We start from the raw sequence: 26,448 nt of genomic DNA, 5'->3' as shown, positions 1-26,448 counted from the left end.
AGTCAACCGGCCCCCACCTAGTGGCTTGTTCTCCCCCCGGGGAGCTCACACCCTCCCCTCTGGACAGAGTGAGCCTGGGTCACCTTACTGACGAGACTGGCTGGCACAAAGCCCCAGGTCACTCCCCAGCCCTGGAAGCCCCCATGCTGGGGCTCCTCCTCACTAAAATGCATCCAGTCCGGCACAGCTCGTTTCTGCCGGGAGACTGGGCTGGCATCCGCGCTTGGGCGATCTCCCAGTTGGACGCTCCCTGCCTTTGTGAAGCCAGGCCTCCTGATTGGCTGGCAGCCGTGAGGCGTGCTTACGGGTCCCGGCTCCCCCCCCCCCCCCCCGGCTTCACAGCAGGACCCTGAACTACCCACGCTGCTGCCCGCGTTACCACGGCGTCTGAAGGTTTCTAGCAGGAAGGATTTGGCTGTGGCCAACGGCCAGATGCATTCAAAGTGTTTCAAAATCAATATTTCAAAACCCAAGCACCTCAACATGGCTGAGCGCGCCGATTTCAAAACTGTGTAAATCTACCCGGACAGCTGGGGAGGTGCTGGAACTCGCAGGCCACTGGGGGTCTGGCCCAACGCGTGGTGGTGGCAGGCGGCAAACAGCCTCCCCAACAAGCTGTAAAAACAGACTGTAAAAACGTACAAAGCTGTAGGGTCTCGTGAAACTGTGTGCAAAGAGTGCACATTTCCTTCTAAACCACAGAGGACTGTACCACCCCCCCAGATTGGGGGAAAAAAGAATTGAGTTGTGGAGGAGAAGTGGCACAGACACCAGGTCAAGCACAGCACAGCACAGCCCAGCAGAGCCAAAGCCCAGGTCCACTGGCTCCTCCCAACCTGCACAGTGAATTCTTGATTCTGCTGTAGTCAACAGCTTCAAATGCAATTTTCACAGCAATGTGTTGTTCACTGCATCCCGCCCCTCACACCAGGCAGAAAAACGACAGACAACAATAACAGGATACGATAGAACGACACAGGGCCAGCCAAGACGCCCCCAGACGGCTGTGCCAGGTTCCAGTGAAACATAAGTGCGTACTACACTGGCCGGCCTGAAAAGGGGGAAAGTGCATCACGGTGCCGGGTCAGGCTTCCAGCTGGCAGCAGCGAGCGGGGAAAGATCAGCGTGAGACGGCATGGAGGAGCAGCCAAGGGTGCAGTATGTTACAGAGGAGGAACACCAGGAGCGGAGCTAAGGGCCGACGCGAACACAACCGATGATAACCACACGCTTGCGCTTTATTACATATAGACCAGCGTTTCTCAATCCGGGCCTCGGGGATCCGCAGACAGGCGACGTTCTTGCAAAAACGTGGACGGTCTGGCAGGGAGCTGGGAGGAAGCAAAAACGTGGGCGGTCTGGCAGGGAGCTGGGAGGAAGCAAAAACGTGGACGGTCTGGCAGGGAGCTGGGAGGAAGCAAAAACGTGGACGGTCTGGCAGGGAGCTGGGAGGAAGCAAAAACGTGGACATTCTGGCAGGGAGCTGGGAGGAAGCAAAAATGTGGACATTCTGGCAGGGAGCTGGGAGGAAGCAAAAATGTGGACATTCTGGCAGGGAGCTGGGAGGAAGCAAAAATGTGGACGGACTGGCAGGGAGCTGGGAGGAAGCAAAAACGTGGACGTTTTGTGGGTTCCCAAGGACCAGGATGGGGAAAACACTGATATAGACAATAGATTCTATATGGTGACGGAGAGCAAAACCAGGCAATGGCAGGGGTAGTTAGTGCAGATCCCATTCCAGGGGCTTGGCGACACACAAACAGCGGCACCATTCCCAGAAGCTGCCTGGCCAGCTCTGCCTCACTGCCTGGATAAAAGCACTCAGCGCTAATCTTCTCACAGACCAGCGGGTGCCCCCTCATTGGCACGGCCTGCCACCCAACGCCCTCATTCTGATCGCCTCTGCCGGCGACCGGCAGGTGGCTGGGATGGAGGTCAATCCCCCCCCCCACCTCCCCCTGCACTGTTAGCAGAATGCTAATTGCTCGCCGGCAGCGCTACACTAAGAATAAACAAAATGGAGTCAAGAGTGTTTATCCAAGTCATCATTAGAGTGTTAATCAGCAGCCAGTCTGTTAGGCAGGCGCATGCCTAGTGAATGAGGAAATGATGGGATAAGAAGATTGAGGCTAGAAAAAACATGGTTCAGGTTCTGACCAGTGAAACATGAGTAGACAGAATGATATCTAGTAAGAGATACCAAAGCCTCTCGACTTCACAGTCAGTAACTCCAGCCCAGCTTGACCTTATCAGTGACCAAACAACTGCAAAGGCTCACGAAAAAAAAGGTACGCCACTGTTTTCAGGGAACCGAAGTAAAGAGAGCTTTAGGAAAACCTGAGTGATGGTCTACATGACTGTGCGCAAATAACCGCTTCAAGGTAGCCAGCCAACGATCTTCAACCAATGGGACTCCACTGCCTGGACAAACGAGCCAATCGGGGAAGCCTGTTGCATGCTGAATCCTCCCACCTGATTAAACATGAAGGAGGGAAAAAGAGGGAGGCGGAGAGAGGACAAGTAGACAGCCAGGCCTCAGAGGGGGGAAGAAGCGCACAGCCTGGCTTATCAAACAAAGGCATCTTAAACAGGCAGCGGACAGCCAGGTCACCCTCTGCCAGGTCACCCTCTGCCAGGTCACCCTCTGCCAGGTCACCCTCTGCCAGGTCACCTGCTCACAAATCAGGTAGAGAGAGGCAGGCCTCCAGAAAACGGTCCCGGAAGGTGCAGCCAGGGGAGCAGGGCGAGACCCGCACTGGCAGTGCTGACAGTGTTTCTTCAGTGATTAGAATCAGCTCTGCACTGACAGCAGGAGCAACCACACTAATCGTGGCAGGTTTACTGAAGCCAGCAGACCTACGCATCCTGCTCTGTAAGCAGTGTGTGCGAACAGGCCGGGAAAAACAGTGTGGGTGGTCACTGTCTAGGAGAACAGCTCAGCAGCTCCGTCGGTGGAGGTGACCGGCCGCTTGGGCTCCTAACACTCACGCTGACACAGAACCTCACAGCAACCCGGCCGACGGCTCATTTCCCGCTGCCACATTGCCGTGAAGATGAATCGAGCAACATATTACAAATAGTTAAAACAATTTTAGTCACCACCGGTCCACATGTTTTTCAGCACACATACGATCTGTGACAACATCCTTTCTGTAAATACAGGGAAACGGACATTAGCGATGGGGCAAGGACCCCAGATCGCCTACCAAGCCGGAGCCCAAGCGGGTGCTACATTTATGGCTCACCAAGGAAACCGGAGATGATGTAAGCAGGGCCGGTCCCGGGGCTAAGGGTCTTGCTCAAGGGGCCCAGCGGTGACGTCGCTCTGCCGACCGCAGGATTTGAACTGGCGACCTTCCAATCACAGAACCCACTGAGCCGCATACTCACGATCACTCAGAGACAAAGTGAGAGAAACAGCTACATAAGCAGCTCCATTTCCAAGGAAACAGCTTTGAACGGGTGGCTGTAATGGGCCCTAGACCTGCCCAGAGATGCAACTCAGCCAACACACGTCAACACAGTGTTGACGTGCGCAGCATCAAGCACTGGCTCCTTTTAAATGGCATCTATTTTCACCTTATTTTTCATTTTACAAGAGGACACGTAGCAGCTCAGCGTGACCAATGGGAGATTCCCGAAGCGCAGGCAGTCTGCCGTAGATGCGTGGGGGTCATTTCTGATGCCGGGGTGCGAGAGCACGGCTTATCGCAGGCGACAAACAGGCAGGTGACAGCAGCTGCTGAGCAGGTGACAGAGCAGACCAATGACAGTTTGAAGGAAAGGAGTCGGCAGACGATATCAGGGTCGCTCTCCGCTCTGATAAACGCTTCATGGATTTAAGTCAACAGGCTTGGAGAGACGTCAAGATAAGACAAGCTGCCCCGTTTCAGCTAGAAGAGTCAGTAAATAGTGATGTGTTTGATATTACCCAGCGGCGCCGCGCTCTCAGCTGCTCCCTTTCCAGGAAAACGCCAGACAAACGAAAGGTATTATTACTGCTTGGACAAAGTGGCGTAACGACCTTCAGACACACTGAAATCAGCGGAGTCTGCATTACAGGTCCGGCTCATTCGCCCCCTCCCCCCCAGAGCACAATCTCTGACCCTCAGGTTTCCACAGGGGGCAGCAGCAGCAGATCATTGCCCCCACCCGACCCCCCCCCCCCCCCCCCGGCAGTGACCTGGCCATTTCATATAAAGCATGCACAGACACAAACGGACAAGTTGCGGTATCTCCGTAACCATGACAAGCCCCCCTGTTCCTCTTTCTCAGGCTGATATCCGCCCCGGAGGAGACACTTGGGTTTCGAGCAGGAAGCCGCAAGTGGCCGATAAGACTGCTCTCAGCTACTGCTGGGACTCGCCGTGATCACTGAGGACGGGCTGCTGAGAGTCACCACAGAGCCCCCAGTGCAGATACAGCTGGGGCACAGAGAAGCTCAGCGCGACCTGCGCAGTATCAAGCACTGGCAGTTATCTCCACTTACATATTTCAGACTCAGGCTGCCAGCACACTAACAATGCTCTCACATTCATGCAGTGGCTACTCCATAACCGATCATTACAATATGAACATGTATTAAAACATTAATGGGTGCGGCTTTGTGCATTAGGACTCTCTGCCTATGATCAGAAGGTTGCCAGTTCAAATCCCAGGGTCAGCAGAGGGGCCCCAGAGTAAAGTCCTTATCTGTAATAGTCCTGACCCCACTCTTTCAAAAATGCATGTCACTTCGGAGGTGTCTGCATTAAAAAAAAAAAAAAAAGTAAACATTCTAGCAGCATTACATTTTTACTATTGTAATTATATTATGTTTTCAGGCAGATGTTGGACAGATGGGGCCTCCTGCTAGACACTGCCTCTGCTCCATGCCCCAGGGCTGCTACTGGCATTCCTGCCTGCACACTGGACCTGGAATGGATGCACTGGTAAGAGAGCGACGCCCAGGAATGTTGGTCGAGTGGCACAGGGCTAAAACACCCCTTGAGGTCTTCAAAGAACATGATCAAAGGACAAGACCACCTGAAAAGCCTAAGTACAGAGAGCGGACATGGGCACCTGAAAGCTGGGGGGGGGGGGGGGCGCTGACCCATCACCGCCTGTGTGTGTGTGTGGCTCCGTCCTGGTGTCTGCAGCACCACCCTCATGCTGTGCTGCCATTTCAAACCTGTACCCCCCCCCCCAGGCCCGCGCTCTGAAACAAACCTTTCAGAAAGCGAGACTCCTTCCCTCTGTTAAAGTTAAGCTCCTTGTGTTTTCTTCCACTCCCCCAGCAGCAAAGGCTCTCAGAAGCCACTATGAAACTCTCCCCCAATCCCCCACCCCAGGAGAAACAGAAAGCCACATAGCTGTCAAACACACACACAGGCCTTAAATCCCAAACCCCTCCCTCAGCTCGCCTCACTGACCAGCCGATTAGCGATACAGAGCGGAATTGACACGGAAAGCCCAGGCTGCAATAACGCAAAGTCGGCTGTAATGAAACATGGGGGTCAGCGGATCCCCCCCCCCCCCCCCCCAAGCACACTACCAGCAATTAAAGCCGTAAACATAGTGGATCCCCAGAGTACAGATCACAGTAGATAGCCTTGGTGCTAGAGACTCACCAGAATGCTTCAGAGAGAGGGAGAGGGAGACAGAGACAGATTTTCTATTTCGAAATTTCTTTTATTTATTTCAATTTCATACAATTATGCTTTAACCACATCTTTTGTTTCAGCCATTTCTTCTGTTTATTTCATATTTATCCCAGTCATATGTCCACCTTGATATTTCGTCAGGCCTTTGTTTTGTGTCGTCTAATCCGGTTACATGTTACTGATTGGATCTTATGAGTAAAAATTCCTATGTGCTGATGCACAAAAGGCACATAAAGGATCTGGGCTCTAGGTCCCCTCAGCGTGACGCCACAGGGAGGCTCTCGCACGGACCGCACGTGTTTGCCCAGAATCGCACTGCGCCCCCAGTGGCCGAGGTAACTCTCAGCTGCTGGTCTGTTTTTTAACTACCCCCCCTTCCCAGTATATACTGTACATGCAGCTGTAAACGAGCTGCTGTTCTCCACTGATCCAAAACACCCAGAGACACTTGAGGCCAGTGCTGGTATTATCTGTTGTTTTTTTTTGGTTTTTTCTAAATGCCATCCTCTCTCTGCCGGATCTTTGATCTCGGCCCAGCAGCCTTTGACAACAAAAAGGAAAGGTTATATCAAATCCATCAGCCAGAACACAGCCAAAGGAAAAGGCATATAGGAAACAGCCATTTTTGCCTCATTAAACCACACAGTGTGCAGAGCTCGGGTTAAATAGCTGTGACTCCAGTGGCACTTTAATGTCATCGACCGGGGTGTGAAATTGTCCCTAAGGCTGCAATGACATGCCAAGGCTCCAGCTTGGGAATGGTCACACACGCCATTTCAGGGTACCGCTTCATGGCCCTGATAAGGTGGCTGTTACATGCAACTTCAAGCAGCGTGACACATGATGTTTGCATGTTGGGATTACCAGGTGTGATGGGATGGAAACAGAGGCCCCTCACAGGAAATTGGCTCACAGATGAGACAAAGATCTTTGTCAGGAGAAAAAAAAAAAAAAAAAAAAAAAGGAAATCCAGCACTGACTCTTGCTCATTTCTGAAGTAGCAGAGGTCATCAAGCTGCAGGGGGCGCTGTGGCCAGCAACAGAGGGGAAAGCAGGCTGGTTGTTAGCAGACTCCATGTGCTGTCACTGCGATGGTTTACGGCCCGCTGGCGAGCAGAGCCCTCTTAAGCGGTGAGATAAATCCTCCGGGATAGCAACGACTTCCCCTGAGCAGGAGGGAGCCCTTGCTGAGCTGGGGGGGGGGGGGGGGGGGGGGTTTACACTGCGGCCATTTACTCCCTGAGACGGAGTGGAGAGGCTAATCGATGCTCAAGATGCAGCTCAAGATCACCATCACCGTCTAACCAGCAGAGGGGTGCGGGAAGATCGTAGCCTATTCCAGGAAGTACTGGCTGGGCGGCACCCAACGTCCAAGGCCAGCCCATCAAAGGGCTCAAACATGGTGAGTAGCTCAAAGACACTCATCCACCTAAACTCTGTGTTTCAGACAAAGGGTGGAAATCATACATTTCTTAATCACCCACTGTAAGAATTTCATAGCCTTAGGCTTCATAAGCCTTTTTTGCACATACTTCTAAGCTGAAGACTACATCTGCTTGTCTCACCTTTACTTACACATGTTTATTGTTGCAACATCTTTATATTCCCATATCTATTATATTTTTATTCAATTTACTGTTGTGCATAATTGTATGTTTAATTGTACACGTCATACCAGCAGCTGCTTATCCAAGGGAGACTCCACACACCAAGCTGGAAGAAGGAGTTGACTCCCAGTCCCACAGCTTTGAGGAAACAGAGCATCCCACTGAGAGCTCAAGACCCCATATCAATACACCCACAAATGACCTCACGTGAGGTTTGGGGACGTTGCTCCAGGAACGGCGTTCTACAGTAACAACAAAAACAGGCCGTCTATCAAATAGTGACTTCCAAATATTTAAACAGAGCCCTGGGGGCAGGCTCTCCTTTTCAAACCCCCCCCCCCCCCATTCAGGGAAGGCCTATAATTTAAAATGGACATACGAAAGAGGACAGACACTAGGGGGGGGGTCCTTTACTGGAAATCAGGAACCTCTACTGACAAGAACATCTAAAGGGGGGGGGGGAAAGAGTAGGCAAAAAAAGAAAGAAAAATCTCTAGATAGCAATCTGCCCGGCAGTTCAACCCGGCTGCAGGTGAAACTGCTTTCTGTGCTCTATTCCAGCCACAGGCCTAACCCTGGTAAGCCCCTGCTGACAACCAAAGTGCAGCATTTACGAAGACCGAAACCCCCTCGAGATGAAGAAGGCAGCAGCCTCCATGTGTCGCCTTTCTGGAGCTGGTGAGCAACAGACGGGGGTCTCACTTTCTCTCTCTCTCACACACACCGAGCAAGATAGGAGGGTGGCGCCGATTGGCTGAAAGAGCGATGGGACCATGAAGACCACAGCATTTCACACGAAACCCGTTTCAGGCTGAGCCAAGCACGTTCTCCAAAACCATACACACTGCGGTCCCCAGAGGCCTTAAATATAAGCAGAAACATCAATGCTGAAATACTAATCCTATAAAAAGGGTGCCTTCTAGGTCAGAGGGGCTGAAGAACAGCAGAGTCAGAGCTACAATCTGCACAAAGGAGCATCACAGGGAAGTCACGTATGCCAGGCCCTTATCTCTGCTCCCTGGGGGAGCACGACATTTATCAGCTGCCAAAGAAGCAGGCCAAATCACAGGCAACGTTTACCCCCGCCATTCCTGAAGAGCGCCGTGACAGACTCATGGTTTCACAGGGCTAACGATGTAATCCCCAGATTGTAACCTGCCAGATTTAAGCTCCCTTTAGCCAATCACAGTTAGATCTGGGGAACCTGAGTGCTACTGCCAGTTAAACCAAGACTATGCGTTTCTGGAATCTCGATAGCAGAAACGGAAGCCTTCTACAAACCCCACCTCCTCAAAACGTGGCACCCAGAATTTGCCACTTCAAAGCATGTGCTTCTGATAGGCCGTCCAGGTCTTGAGAAAAATGTTTAGAAAAACTCACAGAAGTCAGGGAACCCCATAGGGGAGAAACCACACTTCAGAAATGCATTAAGATCACACCTGGAAAGCACTAGAACAACTACCCAGCAGCACCGCCCGCCATCCATTAGCAAGACAAAGGCAGCAAATTCATGCTTGCAATGTTAATCAGAAAAGGTAAACACGAAGAGCATTGTTTACTAGCTCTATCACACCTAATTACCTTCTGCCCGGCTGAGTGGCTGTTTTTAGATGCTGAATAAATGTGATCCACATCACCTTCAGGAATGACTGAGCAGTCATTTTTACAGGACTTATTTATTTTTTACAGGTTTACCAAAAGCATTATAGCAAGAATATCTATAAGAAAATCACAAACATCAGCAACAAATTTAGCCATGAGACAAAGTGAAACACTAACTACTGAAACCACATTATGCAAATATAATTTCTGTTCAACTGTCCTTATTCCATCTGGTCGACGATTTACAGGCACTGATGTGGGTTTTCATCTGTCCTGTAAAACGGGTAAGCTTTGGGCAGATCGGGCTGGGGAAACTTCTGCTGATGGAGCATCAGCTCACGTGTCACTTACTGCCTCTGGATCACACGTGAGCAGCTCAAACAGGTCATGGTGCCAATTACATGGAGAGCCAGTATTTATGGGGCTGTCAAGCCTCAATCACGTCCAGATGTCTCGGATGGGTGAGACGGTCCACGGATTATGTATTTTTTTTTTGTTAACAATTACGTTTTCAGATGTGGGATTACAGGTTGATGGAACAATAACATTTAAGTCACACTTGGACTGAAAACGTATTATGGGAGGTTGTGGATTTAACTGTATTTAAAAACACAGCGACGGAGTTTTGGCACAAATGCATCCACATATATAGCAAAGAGGCCAAAATCAGGGTACTGAACAGAGCCCGTTAAACAGGGATCACCATAATCATTCCAAAATAAAAGCGTCCTTCACGGTCGTCCAGGACGGGGGTGGGGGGGCAGACCTGCCACTGACCCCGCGAGGCTGCAGGTGGAACGCAGACACTTACCGGGCCGGAGGATTTATTTTGGACATCCATATTAATAATATTAATAATAATAATATAGCAAGCGGGTCATTGACAGTATTTAACCCCTCTGCGGTCGGTATGGGAATGCAAACTCCTCCTCCAAAAGAGGCCGTTTAACCGTAATTTATCACCCATAAATCCATGATTGGTTTAACCGCGGTCCACCAGCTCGGTGCTATGGACTGACACGGAGGTCGAGTGGACCTAGCAGGACAGAGACTGCGAGCTTTTGATTTCAATGCGCAAATTATAATAGAAAATACATCCCCACACGGGTATTTACTAAAATACACTGACACACACGGACATCCGTAAACAAACTTCAACGGTCCATCGCATATTCAGCCTCAAAGGCTCCGGATGCCGAGGTGCCTTCACGGGCACGTTGTTCGCTGGACAGACTCCCAGCTAGAATGCTAACGTGCTAGCGCGCTAAGCTAAGCTAGCCGAGCCGCACGTCCTCCGGGAGCGACCGTGAAGGAGGCGGCGAGCTCGGCCCCCTCCTCCGCGGCTCCTCACAAGCCTCAAGAAAACCGCGTGGGTCCCAGAAAACCCGGAGAGGGGCTAACCGGGCCGAACCGCGAAGGCTGAGCTCGGTTTCCCACAGACAAAGGGCTCCACGGCTCGGCTTGGCGTGCGGACGCCGGCTAACCCGCTTAGCCTGCTAACCCGCTTAGCCGCCTAGCCTCCCCCCGCAGTAGAGAGAAAGACATTCCTGCAGTAGCTCCTCCACTTACCTCACTCGCGCCGCCCGGTCCGGTCCGGCGAGCCGTTAAGTGCACTCCATAGATCCGGGAGCGGCGAAAGAAACGGGCCGTACCGCTCGGCGTCGATTTACTCCCTCCTTCCTTCGGAATAAATACGAATGAACCCGCTCCTGAGGTACCTTATCCAGCGGCGGGGGAGGAGGAGGAGGAGGAGGCCGCCTCACTGGGCTGCAGCCATCGCACGCCGGAGATCCCGTCCAAAAAATGCCGGTTAAAAGGGGAATAATGCGCGCTGGGCTTCCGAGCCAGCCTCTGCGGCCTCCCGGCCCAAGATAGTTAAGTCCCCCCCGGGTTCAGAAATGGACCCCAAACCCGTGACTCCGTTCGTCCGGCCACGGCGCCGAATCTATCCCGATGGCTGTTTGTGTAGCTCGGTGTCGGGAGCCTGATACAATGTAACCAGCCAGCAGCAGGGCGCCGACAAACCCCGGAGCGGAGTAAACTGAAAGCTGGAGCGGAGCCCGGCGTGGCGCACAACACGGACTGGATCCCTGTGTGGGATTCCAGATACTGCCAATGTCCAGATCTCTTGTATTGTAAGTATAACGCGTACGCAGCATTTCCACATGTAAGAATATTAACCAGGAGCAGTGCCAAACAGCACCTTTAAAAGCTGATAAATACGCATAAGGTTAACTAAACGAATATATTACCTAATGTATCAGTCAGCTACTACAAAGCCAGCTGTATTCACTGCAGTTTCATTTTCCTCAGGGGACATTTGAAGTGTTTAAAATGTCGAGAGGAATTTGGAGGAAAATATTTTATGTTTGATTCTGACCATAAAATTCTGAATTATTTTACAATGTCTGGTAATAGTTAAGTGGAGTATTATTTCAGTATAAACAGTGTCCTGACATAGCATAATGCATATATATTAAGTGCAGTGGTCAGATTTCACGTCGGCCTACGTGGAGGATACATCGGCTCACACCGGGAGGGGAAACCTCTCACCTCTGTCTCTGCCAGAATCTCCACCCACATGCTTACCTCCATTAAAGCCCACCAGATCATCAAAAAGGAAGATGGACAAAATCGGCGCGGCGAGATCCGAGAAATCTTTGGATTATCAGGCTATAGAGATTTATTTACGTTGACCACTCCCTATAACTAACCTTTAAAGTCAACAGTGTTCATAAAATTTAGGTAATTTATTTGCTGATAAGGATTTTATTTAATTGTAGGGCGGAGCAAGCTAGCATATCTTTCAAGAGCTGTAACATTAATTTAACTTCTTATCGCTGAGCTGTGTGGTTTATCTACACGCGCGATGTCACATGACATATATTTTACTATGGAATCTGCTTTCTGACACAGTGACTGTGAGCTTCCGGGAATGTTGGCAGCCAGCTGCACAGGAATGACAAATATTTAGAGATATCAACAGAGCGAGCGATGAATCAATAGAGCGGCCAGCAGGGTAGGCGCACTTGGCCGGACACCACGGAAGGTTGTTTGACCCTGGAGGGCGGGGCTCAGGACATTAACATTAGGGAAGTAGCAGGAAAGAAGGTATATGAGCAGTCGGCCAAAGCGGGGGAGGGGGGTTCGGGCCATTCACGGCATGGACAGGATTATACTTGATAGCTTATTACTTGCGTGCACAGGGAGCCCATCCACCTGTACATGTCAGCAGGCTAGACTGTGGCTTTATTTCGTTGATCTATGCGTCAATCGATATGTCACTCAATCAGTCTCTAATTTCATCTAACACAGTTTCACATCGTCACAAGAATGAGACACATCGCCAATTGTTTTACAGCTGATCAAGAAAAAAAACAACAGAAGGTCACAGATGGTCAATATAGGGAAAGTGAAAATAATTCCGTGAGCTCCCTCAGGAAGTGCCAGCTGTGGCTCACCCTAGAGGCCAGGGGTGTTACTGCCCCCTCCGTCACCAATAGAGCGACATCACATCTAACATGGCAAGTCATTGACTAACCGCAAACAAGGCACCAAGGTAAACAGGGGGGTGAGTCACCAACCCCCAGCCCCCACTGTGATGATATGACAGGCAATACACACCTTTTACTTCTCTAATTTCAATTTTTTGTTTTAATGTGACCTTTTGTTGTTCAGTATTGTGGTTTGCAGGAAACAGAAATAATGCTTTATATATTTAAGCATCTCCCCAGACGGACTGGCAGGTGCGATCAGGTGGCCAGTTTGGGAATGACATCAGCAGGGTGTCTGCAGCATGATGGGGAGCCATGGGCAGCCAATAGCACAGTCAGCTTGTGGGCTCTGGAGCTGACTGTCTGTTTTTGGACTTGGCGTGTCTTGGCCCAGGCAAAAGCACTTAGCGTGGAAAGAAAATAAAAATAGCCAGAACTTAAACCTAGCTTAGATGTATACATAGTCGAAATAAGTCACTTTGCTTGCAAAAGGAATAAATATGAACGCAAACAACCTGCTTTCTGATGGGACATCGCACCACTCGAAGCCAGACGAAAGACCACCTCTGAACACTGCACTATCCAATCACAGGACACTAAGGGCAGCCTGAGCCACACCCACAGGCCTACAGACTGCCAATCAGTGTGAGGAGATAGAGGTTCTTGAATGGAGCATCCAGGAGCGACAGAGCCTTCAAGACGGAGATGAACAGCTAAGGATGTGATCTTATGATGACCTTATTACTTTTTGAAGGGGGGCGGGTGGGCACAGGACTTATTGTGTGCAGCACAGAGTGGAGCTCTCTACCATCTGTAGAGGTCGGCAGCCCTAGAACAAGAAGGGGAACTCCTGTAGTGGGACTGTACACCTCGGACACCGCTGAGCGTATATCGATACACCACGGAACAGAGCACCTCCTACTGACGGAACAAACAGCATGGAGCAAGGAAAGAAGGATCAAAGACAGTTCAATGAAAACACACACACACTGTTTTCAAATATACAGATATATGTGTGCCAATTTAATTTCATACTACACAAGTTTCCAGAATACCGAGTCACCGGCGTAACCAGCGAGTCACCAGCGAGTCACAGAACACTAAGATGGGCTTCCTCCTGGAATAAACTCCCCTGCATAAGAGAGTGGTTGGTACAGCCCAGCTCGGTGCAAAATCCCAAAGGGGATGTGACCAATGCTGGTATATTCTGGTCCGGTGGCAGTCCTGCCCCCCTCCTGTAATGCAGCAGGCTGGAACGATTCTGGTGGTCGTCCCTGCAGTGACCCCTGACCCTACCCCCCTCAGGGTCACACGGCTGCTCAGCTCTTCATTAACCCCTTCTTCGCTCCTTGGTGATACTGGCTGTCGAGCTTCCCTGTGAGAGAGAGATGTGGGGGAGGGGGGCGTTATTAAACAGATCACCTGTCAGCCTGATACCTCTGCGGTCCAGCAGGTTCAGCACTGCTCAGTGGGGGGGGCTAAGTGAGAAGAGCCCACCCACGCAGTTTGCTATCACATGGATCATGATAAAGTTAAACTGCCATGTTTTACAGACATAAGGGCTCAAGTGTCCCAATTCTAATCTGTTCATCTGCAACTCTGGACAACAAAGCATCTGACAGCCGGCTGGGGTGTCTCTTTCCCCTGCGGGGGCCCCCGCCGTCATCCCCGGAGCCTTTGGCATTCCTGCACCCTGACATCATAGCCATCAGTCCCACAGAGATGTAGGCAGGCTGTAAATCATTCAGCGCCCGAGGCAGATAAATCAGGATTAAACCAACACAGATCGCCTGGACTCTCAAAGGATCGATAAAGAAACTAGCTGACATCTCCCTAAACCGTCTTCTGAGGCGTTTAGAATGAAAACCGAGATGCAGAGCAAGTTTAAGACATGTACACTCTATGTTGAGCAAAGTACACAGGATTCTCTTGCCAAGAAGACAGTCCGGCCTAAAACAGCAGTCTAGCCGCACTGGGTCATGTGATCAGACGTTCAGGCAGGTCCAACCGGCCCAGCGCCAGCTGAACATTATACTTATTTTTAGCTGACACTTATCCCTAGCGACATACATTCATTTTTTTTTGTGAGAAAGCAGGATTAGCCAGTCCCTGGGGCAATTTAGGGGGTTAAGGGCCTTGCTTAGGGGCACCAATGGTGACATCACTCTGCTGATCCCAGGCCTGAAACCCCACACCACCCAGGAAAGACAGAGCGTAGTGGCATCCAGGCACATCACAGTGGATTGTGAGCCAGTGGCTCAGAGCCCAGAAGGGAGCTGCTGCTGTGGCAGTCAAAGGGACCCAAGTTGGAGGTCCAGCTGTGTCCTGCTGCGGGTAAGACTCAGCTAACAGCTCAAGCAGTAACGGCAGAGGACAGGACAGCCCTGCACCATGCTCTTCCTGCAGGAGACCTTTCCAGAAGGAAGTGCTGTGAGGAGCCACGGGAGACGTCCTGCAGAAGCTGGGATGGAGATCCATCTTCCTCCAGCGTGCCAGGAGGCTGCAGGCGACAGAGCTGCTGACGGTGCAGGCTGTGTGGGCGGGTTCGGCTGCTGAGTCAGGGTCCTTCTGACTGGCCAGTGAGGCGGTGCCGGGATGCCCACACAATCATCCAATTGGCTGGCAAGATGGATCTCAAGAGCCCTGGGGTTCAGCGCGATTGGCTGAGAGCCTTGCACACATTGCTCCACCACCAATGTTTTGGCACCTTTTCACACCCAGACCCCACCTGCCACACAGATCTGAGGACTGGGGGCCTGGGGGGATTTTCGCAGGCTTCACTGAAACTGCATCTTTTTACCCGTCTAAAGGAAAATACCTGAAATAAAACCTGCCCCCCCCCATCTCAAACTCCCCATTGTCCTTGAGACTAATTGTTTTTTTCCTACAGATGCTTGCACCTAAAGGACAGATGTGGTGCACGTGTCTCTCTCTCACACACACACACACACACACACACACACACACACACACACACACACACAAACACACACACACACACACACACACACAGGCTTAGCTGCTGCTGAAACATGGCACTTTCTTTTACATTTTATATTTTTAGTTACTTAAGACACTTTAATCCAAAATGACACACATTTCACAAAGCAGAGTCAGACAAACCCTGGAGCAATTGGGCTCAAGGGTCCAATAGTGAAATCACTGCTGACCCTGGGATTTGGTGCCAACTTTCCGATCACAGGCACAGTGCCCCAACCCGCTGAGCCATCCGTGACCGAGGGCGATCGCCTGCCCCTCACGTTCCAGCTCTGCCATCTGCTGGAGAGCTGCTGACAAACGCTCTGACCGCAGAGACCATGGGGTCAAGGTGGGGTAGGGGGCTCAGCAATTCGGCGTTCCCTAGTTCCCGTTTGAGGCATCAGAAAAGACAGAATGTGGGGCTGCTTTACTGTGCTGGAGCAGGCTGACCCTGTCTCTGCAACACTGGGCCACACTGTGACACTGCCAGTGACCCTTCAAGGTCAGGGAGGGTCAGCATGGATTGAGATGGACAGTAAAACACTCATTACAATATTCAGCAGCAGGCTGAGGAAAATCCATAATTCTATAACAGGTTCTCAAAAGGCACCAAGTGAGAACCAGCCCAGCACTGGCAACACATCGGTGGAAATGAGACACTAGTTAACTGGTTTCTGCCTGTCTGGTGATAGATTTAACCACACAGACATGACCGGCTTAAACTGGAGCAGACAGCGTTGCTTTTTAAAACCACGTGTGCGTGCGTGTATGTGTGAGTGAGTGGTTGGGACTCACAGATCTTGTGCCTCCCTTTCATGGGAAATTTGACCAGCAGCTCCTGGGGGCTGGTGCAGATGAAGACGAACGGTGATGCCGACTCCTCACAGGTGTCAGGGAACTGAGGGGATAGAAAGAGAGGCGTGAGCAAGAGGAGGGCAGGGGAGCAGAAGTGACAGTAGCACACTGACAGACAGACAGGCAGAGAGAGAGACAACCCAATGGCACTTCTTGCAAATCCACCTGCAATTATTGGCTCTAATTTATAAAAGCCAGAGTCCTACTTCATGTCCAAGACCCTTTGAACGAGGCTTCTGATGACATCACTGTCATCCTGCCCCTGACTCTATGGTGAGTGCTGCCATTTTCAGAGGACATGTGTCACGCATCTCCAAAGCACACCTTCCAGCACCCCCACACTGCCCTCCTGTCCTTGTGTTCTGGCACCCGGGACAAGACACGGCTCAGCTCCAGTCCGCCCAGGCGTGCAAACAGCACTGTTACACCTCCATGCAGACACCCCCCACTTCACCTCCTTCACCTCGCCTGAACCGCAGGTGACAATGGCAGAGAATGAGAGCATCTCCCGAGGAACCGAAAGAGAGATGGAGACAGTGAGTGGCTTCCAGAAGCCGGCCTCTCCCTGACAGACAATTAGGGTGTCAGCTTTCAGACACTTAACGTGCTTCAGGGAGGCCACAGCAAGGTCGCTCCCTGGAACGCCACATCATCAGGACCTCAAACGCAGACGGCACTGCTCCATGGACCTCAGCACACGCTCAGCAGAGTGATGTCACTGTCAGGCCCCTGAATAAGGCCCTTAACCGTAATTGCTGCAGGGATTGCATGACAGTGAAGCAATGTTAAACCAGGAAATGACATCCAGGAAATGAGGTCACTGGATACAGCCAGACGAGCTTTGACAGCCGGCAGACGCAGGTTTGCAGCCACATACTGATGCAGTAGCACTGCTGGTGACTACTCAAGGTTTCTGAGGGGGGGGGGGGGGCTATTCGGAGCCTCGATCTGTGCAGCCACCTAAATGGCCCTTGTCAACCGACACAGTTCAGAATTTCAGCCTGGCATCGTTTTATTCCACAGAGACGCGCTATTCTGTGAAGGTCACGCAGGGGAAAGGCTGACCGTTACCCTCAATGCCAATCCAGCAGCAATGCCTTGGGGGCACCATGAAACCCTTGCGGGAGGTCTGTGTCATGTGACCTGATTTGGGGGTGGGGGGGGGCGTGCAGGGCTACAGAATGGCTGAGAACAGCACTCACACCTGCAGAACATGGCTGCCTGCTACAGGACTAATATGGTTGACAGCTCCCTCTGCTGGTGAAAGAGTAGAACCAGCAAAAGTACCTCCATTTGTAATATACTGTATTTTTGACGATGATCAAACCGTCTTTATTTGGCAAAACTGAATGGTTATTATTAACTATTACAGAATTCTATAGAAGTCCTGGCCTCGTGTTCGTAAGCAACCTCAGGGGGGCGCTCTCACCTGTTCTCTGTACTGCTCCTGTGCCAGGCAGTCCACTAGGCTGACACAGCCTAGCAGGCAGCCGGTGGGGTAGTCCTGGGGGAACGGGACATCTGCAAGACAGCATGGGCCCCGATGGGACGACGGCCGGGTGAGTGGGGGCCTGTGCGGGGGTGTGTGTGTGTGTCTGTACATGCGTGTGGCCACACCTGCTCCGTACAACTGACGGTACTGGGCCTCCACCTGGGAGATTTCCTGGGGGGTCGGTTTCTTGGCGGCCGCCGCAATCCAAAGACGCCCACGGTGGGGGGTGTACCACGTCCGGCCCTCCACCCTGCACAGAGATACCGGCTACCGTCAGTACACCGTGTGGACACCAGGGGGCAGCCCTCCCCCACTGCCAGGCTCTGACAGCACCATAACCTGAAAAATGGTGGTTATAGGGCCCATCTGTCCTGGAAGCGTATTTACTGTAAAAACCTTTATTCAGGAGGAAACTCTTGCTGCACGATAGTAAACTACCTCTAAACTCAGAATTAAACTAAACAGTGAATTTAACCCAATTTAAAAACTCAAGATTTTAGTCCATGATTTAATCAAATCTTGAATACTGGTCAAAATTTTACTCTTCTGTGTTTTTCTGGTTTATTTTATGGACCTGCACTCATGTGTCTCTCACTAAGGGTGGTCACAACTTTAGTGGGTGATGGGACATTTCCCCACTGATTTCCTTACCACTACAACCCCTGCTGGCCCACATGATCATAATCTCAATACCTCTTGATGCCCTTCGCGAGCAGCGAGGCCCACGGCTGGTGCATGGAGAGGCACCAACCATCATCCGCCATCTCCTTCAGCTCGGGGTCCTGCAGCCTCAGCATGGCTCGTGACTCCTCCTTGGCCTGACCCTCTCTGATTGGCTTCCTGTGGGCCTCACGAGCCCCCACCTCCACCCACTGCCGGCGTGGGATAAGGAGAGGCGTGGTCAGGAGGAAGGGGGGGGGGGGCAGGTAAAGGGGGAGAGTGAGGGGGTCAGGTCAGGTGACTCACCACGGGAGGCGTCTGCGTGATGTTGGGGTTCACCAGATCTCGCAGGGGATGCTGGGTCTGTTCCTGCCTGGAGGTCTGAGTCAGACCACCGCTTTTTATAGCCTGAACGGCCTCATCGAACCTGTTTGCGGGGAGGGCAGTCTGACTTGTCAGGAGCTGCAGCCCTTAGCATTAGCAAAGACACTTAAAACTACACATATATGCACACCAACGTGACATTTACGTATTTAGCAGATACATTTATGATGTGATGTACTATTGTACTAAAACAGGGTCAGCCAGTCCCTGGAGCAATTATGGGTTAAGGTGAAATCACGCTGACCCTGCTAACCTTGGGATTTGAACCAGCAACCTTCTGGTCACAAGAATAGCAACCCAACCCACTGAGTCACACACTGCCAGACACACACACACACACACACAGAATTCTCATCTGAGCCCCCCAGCGCTGCCATGCTCTGCCCCCCCAGATCTTACTTGGTGTAGTAGTGCCCAAGGTCATCCCCCTCCTCTAGCACCTGGCGACCAGCAAAGTCCAGCGTGATCTTCCTGTCTCTGCGGGTGGCGTGACGGAGCTGCTGGAGCTCCTCCTCGCGCTTCCGTAGTGCCTCCCGCTCCCCCGGGGACAGCCACTGGTTGGAGTCCGTGGAAAAGTAGTCGGCCTCGTCGTCGAGAACCTGGGTCCGTCGCACGCTGCGGCAAACAGCCCCATGAGCGCTGGCGTGCTGTTAGCATGATGCTAACAGCAGCGTGATCGCGGCACGGCCGACCTACCTGTGCCTGTCAAACTCCAGCAGCTTCTCCTTGTGCTGGATAGCCTTCTCCAGCCCGGCCTTCATCTTGGCTTCCTGTGAGGACAGACAATCCCTCTCTGTCCCATCGGCCATCAGCCCGCGATCTGCCACCCGAGCACAGGACACACACAGCCATGATGTCACCATGACGTCGCTACTGACCGCGCTAACGGGCCCGTCTCTTCCGCCACTTACCGCCCATGAGTTTCCGCAGCAGCTTCTGGCTTTTGTTCGAGTCCCTCTGCAGAACCTCCTGCTCCTCTTTGGTGCAGACCTGGAAGAGAGACAGCTTCATGGAGACCTTGCAGACATTACCTGGGCCCTGCTGGCAAATCTCAGGAGGTAAGAGCTAATTGTGTTGCACCATAAAAAATGAGGAAGGAGCTCTTTGTCAGAATTCCTGAAGCACAGAGATTAGACTACATGATATTTACTCCCTTGGCAGATGCTTTTACCTAAAGCAACATGCAATCACAAAAGTAAGAGCAGCCAAAGGTTATGGGCCTTTCTCATTGGTGAAATCACTCCGTTTACCCTGGGATTCGAAACAACAACCTTCTGATCACAGACACAGAGTCCCGACCCCCAATGCCACACATTACCCCATGATATATGACAGCAAAAACACAAGGGATTCTTGGAATGGTCGCATCAGGTAAGGTGCTTACCCCAGGCCCCTTCATGCCCCATATCTGCCCCACGTAACCCCGCAGGCCTCACCAAGCTGCCACAGAAGAGGCAGGAGCCCGAGCCTTCCTGCTGGCACACAATGCGCCCACAGCTCAGGCAGTTGTTGATCAGTCGGTGCTTCTGGGCCAGACACTCGCAGGGATGCCGGCCAGGCAGCAGGATGGCAAGCCCATCTTCACCCTCCTTGGCGTATAGGTTCACAAACTTTGTCTTCTTCCTCCCTTGGGAAAGGCTGCCGCTCTCCTGTGCCTGCTTTGCCTGGTGTAGTGTCAACACAGCGAGCTCAGCTGCCTTCAGAAGTTGCTAGGAGCATTTTCCAGAATGTTCTCCTCCCCCCGGCACCTAACCTTCATCAGGTCGATGGGCGTTTTCACCTCCTCTGGCTCAGGCTGCTGCTCGGTGACCATCACCACCTCCTGCTTGTTTCTTCCTTTTCTCTTCGACTTCTTCAGTGAGTCTTTGGCCATACCTGAAGGCTCTGTATTGGACAAGTGCCAGTGATAATGAATAATCTACTTTCTTTTACATGGCTCTCGGACACACCTCTGCTCCTGAACATCTGCTCCTCACCATCGTGCACCTTCTTCTTGTGCAGGAATCCTCCACCATCAGCCGCATTTCCCTGTAACTGGCGCCACCTCCGCAGTAACTCATCTATGAACTCCTTCTTCCTACCGTCTGTTCCCTGCAGCAGGTCCCCCACGTACTCGGCGATCTCCTCCGCGGTCTCAATGGACAGGATGTACCTGCAAGGCGTCGGCAGTTCAATTAACGCTGTGCCGGTGTTCTGTCGATATATGCTGCCTTGTCGAAAAATGCTACCTTAGTGCTAATCGATAGCCCTAACCCTAACCCCCAAAACCCTTACCTTAACCCTAACCCTAATCCCAAGACGGTGGAACTGCACATGCGCAGAAAGGCTAGATAGCACGTCTCGATAGGTAGTATTTTATGACAGAACACCGGTACTAACAAGATCAGTGCCATCTAAACCTAAAGAATGCCGTTTATAACTCCCATATATCAATAAATACTAAATTCAGAAAATAGCGTTCAGAGTGAAGGGAAACGTGTTCATTTTCACATAAGCGGTGTACTTAAGACAACGAACCGGTACTCTGAAGACAAAAATAACATCTTTATTTACAATCTAGTAAAGTCTGATTATCTAGTTGTCAGTGTCATTTTCTAGTCTTCTCTTCCTCATTTAGTTTGTCAATAACCACCGGTACAAATACACAATTAGTAGATTATCGGTACGTCAAAACACATCACATAACAACAAAAAGCAATCCCGAATACTGAACCTACTAAATCAAAGTCTAACTGACCAGCCAATCGACAGAATAGCCCCATTTACAGAAGTGACATGGCTAAAATAACAAGTGGTAACCAACGATCACTTACTGGACTATGTCGTCGCTGGCCTCCAAGCCAAAATTACTGTTAAGCTGATCCACACTCCAACGAAGTAGCGATTCTGACATTTTGAAAAATGTACGATTTTCATAGGCCTGTAACGACAAGAAGAGAAACCGTCGTATCTGCAGCGCTCCGTCAGTATATTAAGCTCGTTGGGAAAACGGTTACACGTGATATTCGTTCCGACATGTCATTAGGGGCCGTTTCTGTAATACACCATGACATTAGCATCTGGAAAATACTGGAGAATCCCAAGGTTTGTTGCGAACATATTTCACATAAAGAGTGGTCGGTGCATATAGCTTTTGGTGCATGTGTTTTTCCTTAAGCCTTAATGTCATAATAATGCCGAAATAAAGTTTTAAAGTAGTTAACGCAGCCAGCTTGCCCTGCAAAGAGCAAGTTGGGGGAAGCGATCAAATAAAGTAGGGGATCAATGAAGTAGTAGCGGCATCGTAGGGCAATGAGAACTATTTATATTCGTTGCCTTTCACGAGAAAACGGTTTTAATATATAGGCAAACCACGAACACCCCGGTATAATTTTTATCCCGGTGTGGGCATTCGTCTTTAACGTAATGGCGTAAGAACCAATGAAAACGATGAGGGGCGCTGCTGCTATTACCGAAACGCCCCTCAGTTAAATCCTCCCCTTCTCCATTATTCTGACATGGGATGTTTTTTATATGCGTGTATGAATCTACGTCAAACTGAAAACATCGTGGAACCGTTCATAAAAAATCTAAAATATTATAAATTTAGTTAACCCTGCAGTTATAGTAATACGAGACGCTGCTCTTGATAAGCGGCTGGAAGAGAAATGGATACATGTTTGTAATATGTCGATTTTCATCAGGTTAATAATGTTATAACCTTATATTGTTTGTTGAAACATGTTATGGTCCGTTTAATAATACACCCGTGAATTCGTTATCAGTACAGGCGACCCTTCTGCACTATTCCCGTCGCGGACGACACAAAAAGTTTAGTAACTCATAAATGCATGAATATATGTTAGTGCTGGTTTGGAGGACGACCAGCGTGTTTACATGTGACATCTCGCAGTTATTATCTCCCGATTATCTTAAAATTGTTCACTTGGGTTTTTCATATCTGCCGGCGCCCTTAACCACACACTTCTCATAAGTTGATCGATGTTCTATCCAAGCCCATGAAGAAGTACATATATGTCTTTAAAATCATTAATAATTCACTGTCACTCGATACAACTAACAGCAACAGGCGGGCAGGGACACCGCCATGGTAACGGCCACCAGCGCGGTCCCCCGCAGACCAGACCTCCCGCCGGGAGGCTGCGATATTGACTGTCCTGCCGGATCAGGGAGAAATAGCTCCGCAGTTCATCATGCACAGAGCCTACCAGCCCCTGAAGCCTTCCACCAACAAATATATACAGCAGAAGTGGGACCAGAGCAACTATGAACAGCACAGGAGAAAGGTGGGAAAACACAAGTTTATTACTTCCATAGAGTTTGCGAACAGGCGGAAAGTCATTGAAGTACATGGCTACATGTGCCTAAATTTGTGTTATTAGTTTTGGGGTCCAGAGTTTGTGTCTGTGTTTTTTAGCAGGGGGAACCATATATTCTATCCTTAAGGTAATGTTCCCGCTACATATCTATGCACAAACGTATGATTAATGGCTGAAATGTCATTCAGATATCTGTTTGCATGTAAAGAGATTTGTATCACCAGTTTGGTGTCCTGCAGTTTCTGTATGTGCGTTAACATAAAAAAATCACGCTCAGTGTTTTAATAGAACAGGATTATGTTTCAATGGGTACAAAGACATCGTTAGACGTGAAGAGTAAGTTTGTCTACAATTAAATTAGAATTAGAATAAACAATATCACATCGAGCATCAGAAACACTACCATTTTTTGTATTTTACCAACAAACTCTATTACCAGCGATGTAAATAGTTTGTTACCTTTAACGAATAAGGAAATATCGGAAAGACAGGCAATGTTGTTGCATAAATGGATTGTCTACCTCAGCATATTAAAGAAATTAAGAGAGACATTAAAACGACAGCGAAGCCGTCTAACTGCGAAGTAGCGGGTGACAGTCATATATCAGAGGTAGGTTAGTCGAGTAGGTTAGTTATTTAGTTAGCTTCCTTTGAGGTGACAGGGCTGTTTCGCTCCCCAGGTCAGCACGGCTGTGCCTGTTGTGGACACCAAAGGCATCCGGACTCCGGCTCACATGGCGCTGAAACTAAAAAAGCGGCAGGTGCGTGTGGGCGTGGCCCCGGTCACGTGACCCGGTCATTGTCCCCTACTGCGTGACGATAACAACACCTTATCATTTTACATGGTGGTCATCCATCCGGATGCATTTCCTCTGAGGAGGAATTGTCTGTCACACATGTATTCAGCTGAATGTTGACTGAGGCTACTGGGGTTAAGTAGCTGCACTCGGGAGGACTGAATATGAAACCATTCTCCTACATGTCCTGGTCACTGGAAGTAGATTTCAGCATGTTAATGATTTAAATGCACTAGTTACCTGTTTCATCCCATGAAACAGAGCAATGCTTAATGTCCCATGTAGAAAGAATGCAACAAAATTTCTATATGACATATATGACATTTTCTTGCTAATAAATACTGTATTTACTGAAAATACTGTACATTTATTTTTTAGCAAAGAAGATTTAATGTATTTTTAGTAAATGTTAAGTGAGTAACATGCAAATGTAGAAAATCTGTGTGTGCAAAACCTTTTGATTTGAAATGTACATCCTGAATTATATCACATATCTTATCAGTACTTATATTAAGTACTTACTAAGTAACTGACACTTTCATCTCTGTGCATTGGTCCTGGTCACTGTGGACCAGTTGGAGCAGGAGAGGCTGACCATCATCGAGAGGGACAATCAGCTTCTGTCCTCCAAGCTGGCGGACATCATGTGCTCTAAGGGATACGTGGATGACAGGAACGACTATCCTGAGCGCAGGTGAGGAGGCGCCTTTCGTATGCCGAGCTCCGGTGAAGATGAGCCTTTTGGAGTCATGTGGCTTTCAGGGGGGGTTCCCCAATCACCAAGGCTCTCTTATCACGGTAACACCAGAGCATCAGGTGCAGTTTGCTGTTAATACACTGTGGTAACAAGGAAAGAAAATAAATACTGCACATGTAAGTCTTTCGTGCATAAATTCCATGGTCGGTGCTAAAATGTACAAAATCAATAACAAAAATAGACAATATAAATGTGATTCGATGGACCAGTTTTTCTTTATTTTACCGGCCCATATAAACTCTAAGCTGGTTGGCAGAGGTGGACATTTCAGGTCCAGAATGTAAAAATCCAGACAAGATTTCGTTTCAGTCAACCAGCTAGTATAAAGGCTGTGTCCGAATTCAGGGGCTGCATCCCAAGAAGGATGCATTCCTGGGGGCTCTGGACCACCCCCCCCCCCCCCCCGCCCCGACCCTAAATATAATATGCAGTTACAGGAAGTGGATGGATGGTTGGTGGAAACTAAATCTTGGTCTGGATTTTTACTTTCTGGTTCTGAAACGCCCATCTCTGCTGGTTTGTTGCAGTCAGGAGGTTAATATTAAGCGGCATTCTGAAGCCACAGGCACTACAGTGACAGCCACTCTGCAAAATCAGGGAGTCCCCAACAAAATACGGTGACCAGTAGACACTCTCCTCATACCTACTTAATGTGTGCATCTCACTCCCGAACCCTAACCCCACAGCAGCTCATTCAGTAAGAAGATGCAGAAGGTTGTGTCAGTGCAGCTGTGAGCCTGAGATGGGGGGTGTCCAGTGCTGATGTTTGACATGTAACGTCTCCTACGTGGGGCTCCACCTGACCAGCCTCAATGCGGCCAGACGGATGGAGCAGATGCGGCTGGTGACCCATCAGAACCAGGCCATCCTGCAGCGCATCAGGAGCCAGCAATCTGAGTACCGGCGCCGGAACTGGGAGGAGCACTGGGAGCAGGCAGAGTGCCGGCGGGATGACATCGCCCGCTACCCTCGCGGCCTGACCAATCAGCAGGTGCCGTCCTCCGGTGTCTGGAAAGAAAACATCCATGTCAAATGCCTTAAAGGGAAAGCTGGGAGGTTTGGCTATTTACAATAAAAAGATAAATTCTGTGACTGGTGAGGCCTCTGCTTACCGAATGTGACAGATGTAAATCCTGTACAATGTCTATTTCCATCCAGTGTCCAGCACCAAACTGATATCCTCACACTTTAGCTTTCTGTATCATTGCACTTATCTCCAGTAAATGGTTTAATATTGTAATTCAAAGCCCTCATTACACCATGACCACTGTCCGGCACTATTCGCTAAGTCTAACCTTTATATCGAGGCATGTACTCCCAGCGCATCACGGATCATGCGGGCGCCAGTCTCAGCCTGTCTGCTGGTAACTCTGTCCCTGCTTTCGACCCCCTCCCAGAGACCCAGGAGGAAGGTGCTTCTGGGGGCCAGAGAGAGACGGGATACAAGCACCGAGTCTGCTTCTCGTCAGCTGTCCTCAGAGACCAGCGGTGGCATGTCTAGCCGGACCCAGTCGGAACTAGCAGAATCTCCATCACCATGACAATGGGTGACAGTCGTCTCTGAGGCAGCCATGATGAATTAATAATGATCCGTCACTTATTGATTAAGTTTTTGATTCTCTCAGCATTTTCTTTTTACAATAAATTTACTGTGTCATATAAATGACTGGCATCTTTTCCAGTTGTCCCCTGCCTTGTGCCCTCCATTTCCGAGGTTCGACACCCCGGCTACCTACCTTAGTCTGGGACAAGCGTTTGAAAGCTGGATGGATGGCCTCGAATTTTACAGTTACCCTACAGTGAACAAACGTTTGTAGAAGTCAGAGTGAAAACCTGTATGTGATGTCACTCTGAGCCACT

The 26,448-nt window shown here is 50.1% G+C and overlaps 3 protein-coding genes across 5 annotated transcripts in view; 1 reads left to right on the top strand and 2 right to left on the bottom strand.

Annotated features, from left to right (window-relative positions):
- Positions 1-10,839, bottom strand: part of LOC111857395 (zinc finger protein 609-like) — a 58,891-nt gene extending 48,052 nt beyond the window's left edge. The window contains exon 1 of the mRNA XM_023838207.2: positions 10,421-10,839. The gene's annotated coding sequence lies outside the window, so the exon portion shown is untranslated. The remainder of the gene's footprint in view (positions 1-10,420) is intronic.
- Positions 10,840-13,337: 2,498 nt separating this feature from the next.
- trip4 (thyroid hormone receptor interactor 4) lies at positions 13,338-21,660 on the bottom strand. The gene is made up of 13 exons (XM_023838210.2): positions 21,529-21,660; positions 20,692-20,867; positions 20,469-20,599; positions 20,152-20,379; positions 19,627-19,705; positions 19,412-19,535; positions 19,115-19,330; positions 18,638-18,758; positions 18,365-18,543; positions 17,797-17,921; positions 17,609-17,700; positions 16,120-16,222; positions 13,338-13,720 (listed from the first exon to the last, which is right to left on the bottom strand). The coding sequence occupies exons 1-13, from the start codon at positions 21,606-21,608 to the stop codon at positions 13,665-13,667; spliced, it is 1,710 nt and encodes a 569-aa protein (XP_023693978.2). The 5' UTR covers positions 21,609-21,660; the 3' UTR covers positions 13,338-13,664.
- Positions 21,661-21,723: 63 nt separating this feature from the next.
- On the top strand, positions 21,724-26,329 carry LOC111836041 (sperm axonemal maintenance protein CFAP97D1). 3 transcript variants are annotated; one of them, XM_023796951.2, is made up of 6 exons: positions 21,724-21,799; positions 22,779-23,001; positions 23,715-23,795; positions 24,407-24,525; positions 25,396-25,579; positions 25,986-26,326. In XM_023796951.2, the coding sequence occupies exons 2-6, from the start codon at positions 22,909-22,911 to the stop codon at positions 26,127-26,129; spliced, it is 621 nt and encodes a 206-aa protein (XP_023652719.2). In that variant the 5' UTR covers positions 21,724-21,799; positions 22,779-22,908; the 3' UTR covers positions 26,130-26,326. The 3 variants fall into 3 exon arrangements, with proteins under 3 accessions (XP_023652719.2, XP_023652720.2, XP_023652722.2); XM_023796952.2 differs by lacking the exon at positions 21,724-21,799 and adding an exon at positions 22,226-22,398; XM_023796954.2 differs by lacking the exon at positions 21,724-21,799 and having other exon boundaries at positions 22,226-23,001; positions 25,411-25,579; positions 25,986-26,329.
- The last annotated feature ends 119 nt before the right edge of the window (positions 26,330-26,448 follow it).

Source organism: Paramormyrops kingsleyae, chromosome 13 (genome assembly GCF_048594095.1).
Source record: "Paramormyrops kingsleyae isolate MSU_618 chromosome 13, PKINGS_0.4, whole genome shotgun sequence".
NCBI lineage: Eukaryota > Metazoa > Chordata > Actinopteri > Osteoglossiformes > Mormyridae > Paramormyrops > Paramormyrops kingsleyae.
The sequence above is the reverse complement of the archived record's forward strand: the minus strand, read 5'-3'. Positions and strand labels throughout refer to the sequence as shown.

Bases quoted from the DNA above. Each gene is read 5' to 3' on its own strand.
- LOC111836041 (XM_023796951.2), top strand. From the start codon at position 22,909: ATGCACAGAGCCTACCAGCCCCTGAAGCCTTCCACCAACAAATATATA. The intron at 23,002-23,714 runs GTGGGAAAACAC...TTCGCTCCCCAG, and splicing joins ATGAACAGCACAGGAGAAAG to GTCAGCACGGCTGTGCCTGT. The intron at 24,526-25,395 runs GTGAGGAGGCGC...CCACCTGACCAG, and splicing joins AACGACTATCCTGAGCGCAG to CCTCAATGCGGCCAGACGGA.
- trip4 (XM_023838210.2), bottom strand. From the start codon at position 21,608: ATGTCAGAATCGCTACTTCGTTGGAGTGTGGATCAGCTTAACAGTAAT. The intron at 19,331-19,411 runs GTAGGTCGGCCG...TGTTTGCCGCAG, and splicing joins CTGGAGTTTGACAGGCACAG to CGTGCGACGGACCCAGGTTC. The intron at 18,759-19,114 runs GTAAGATCTGGG...CCCCGCAAACAG, and splicing joins CTTGGGCACTACTACACCAA to GTTCGATGAGGCCGTTCAGG.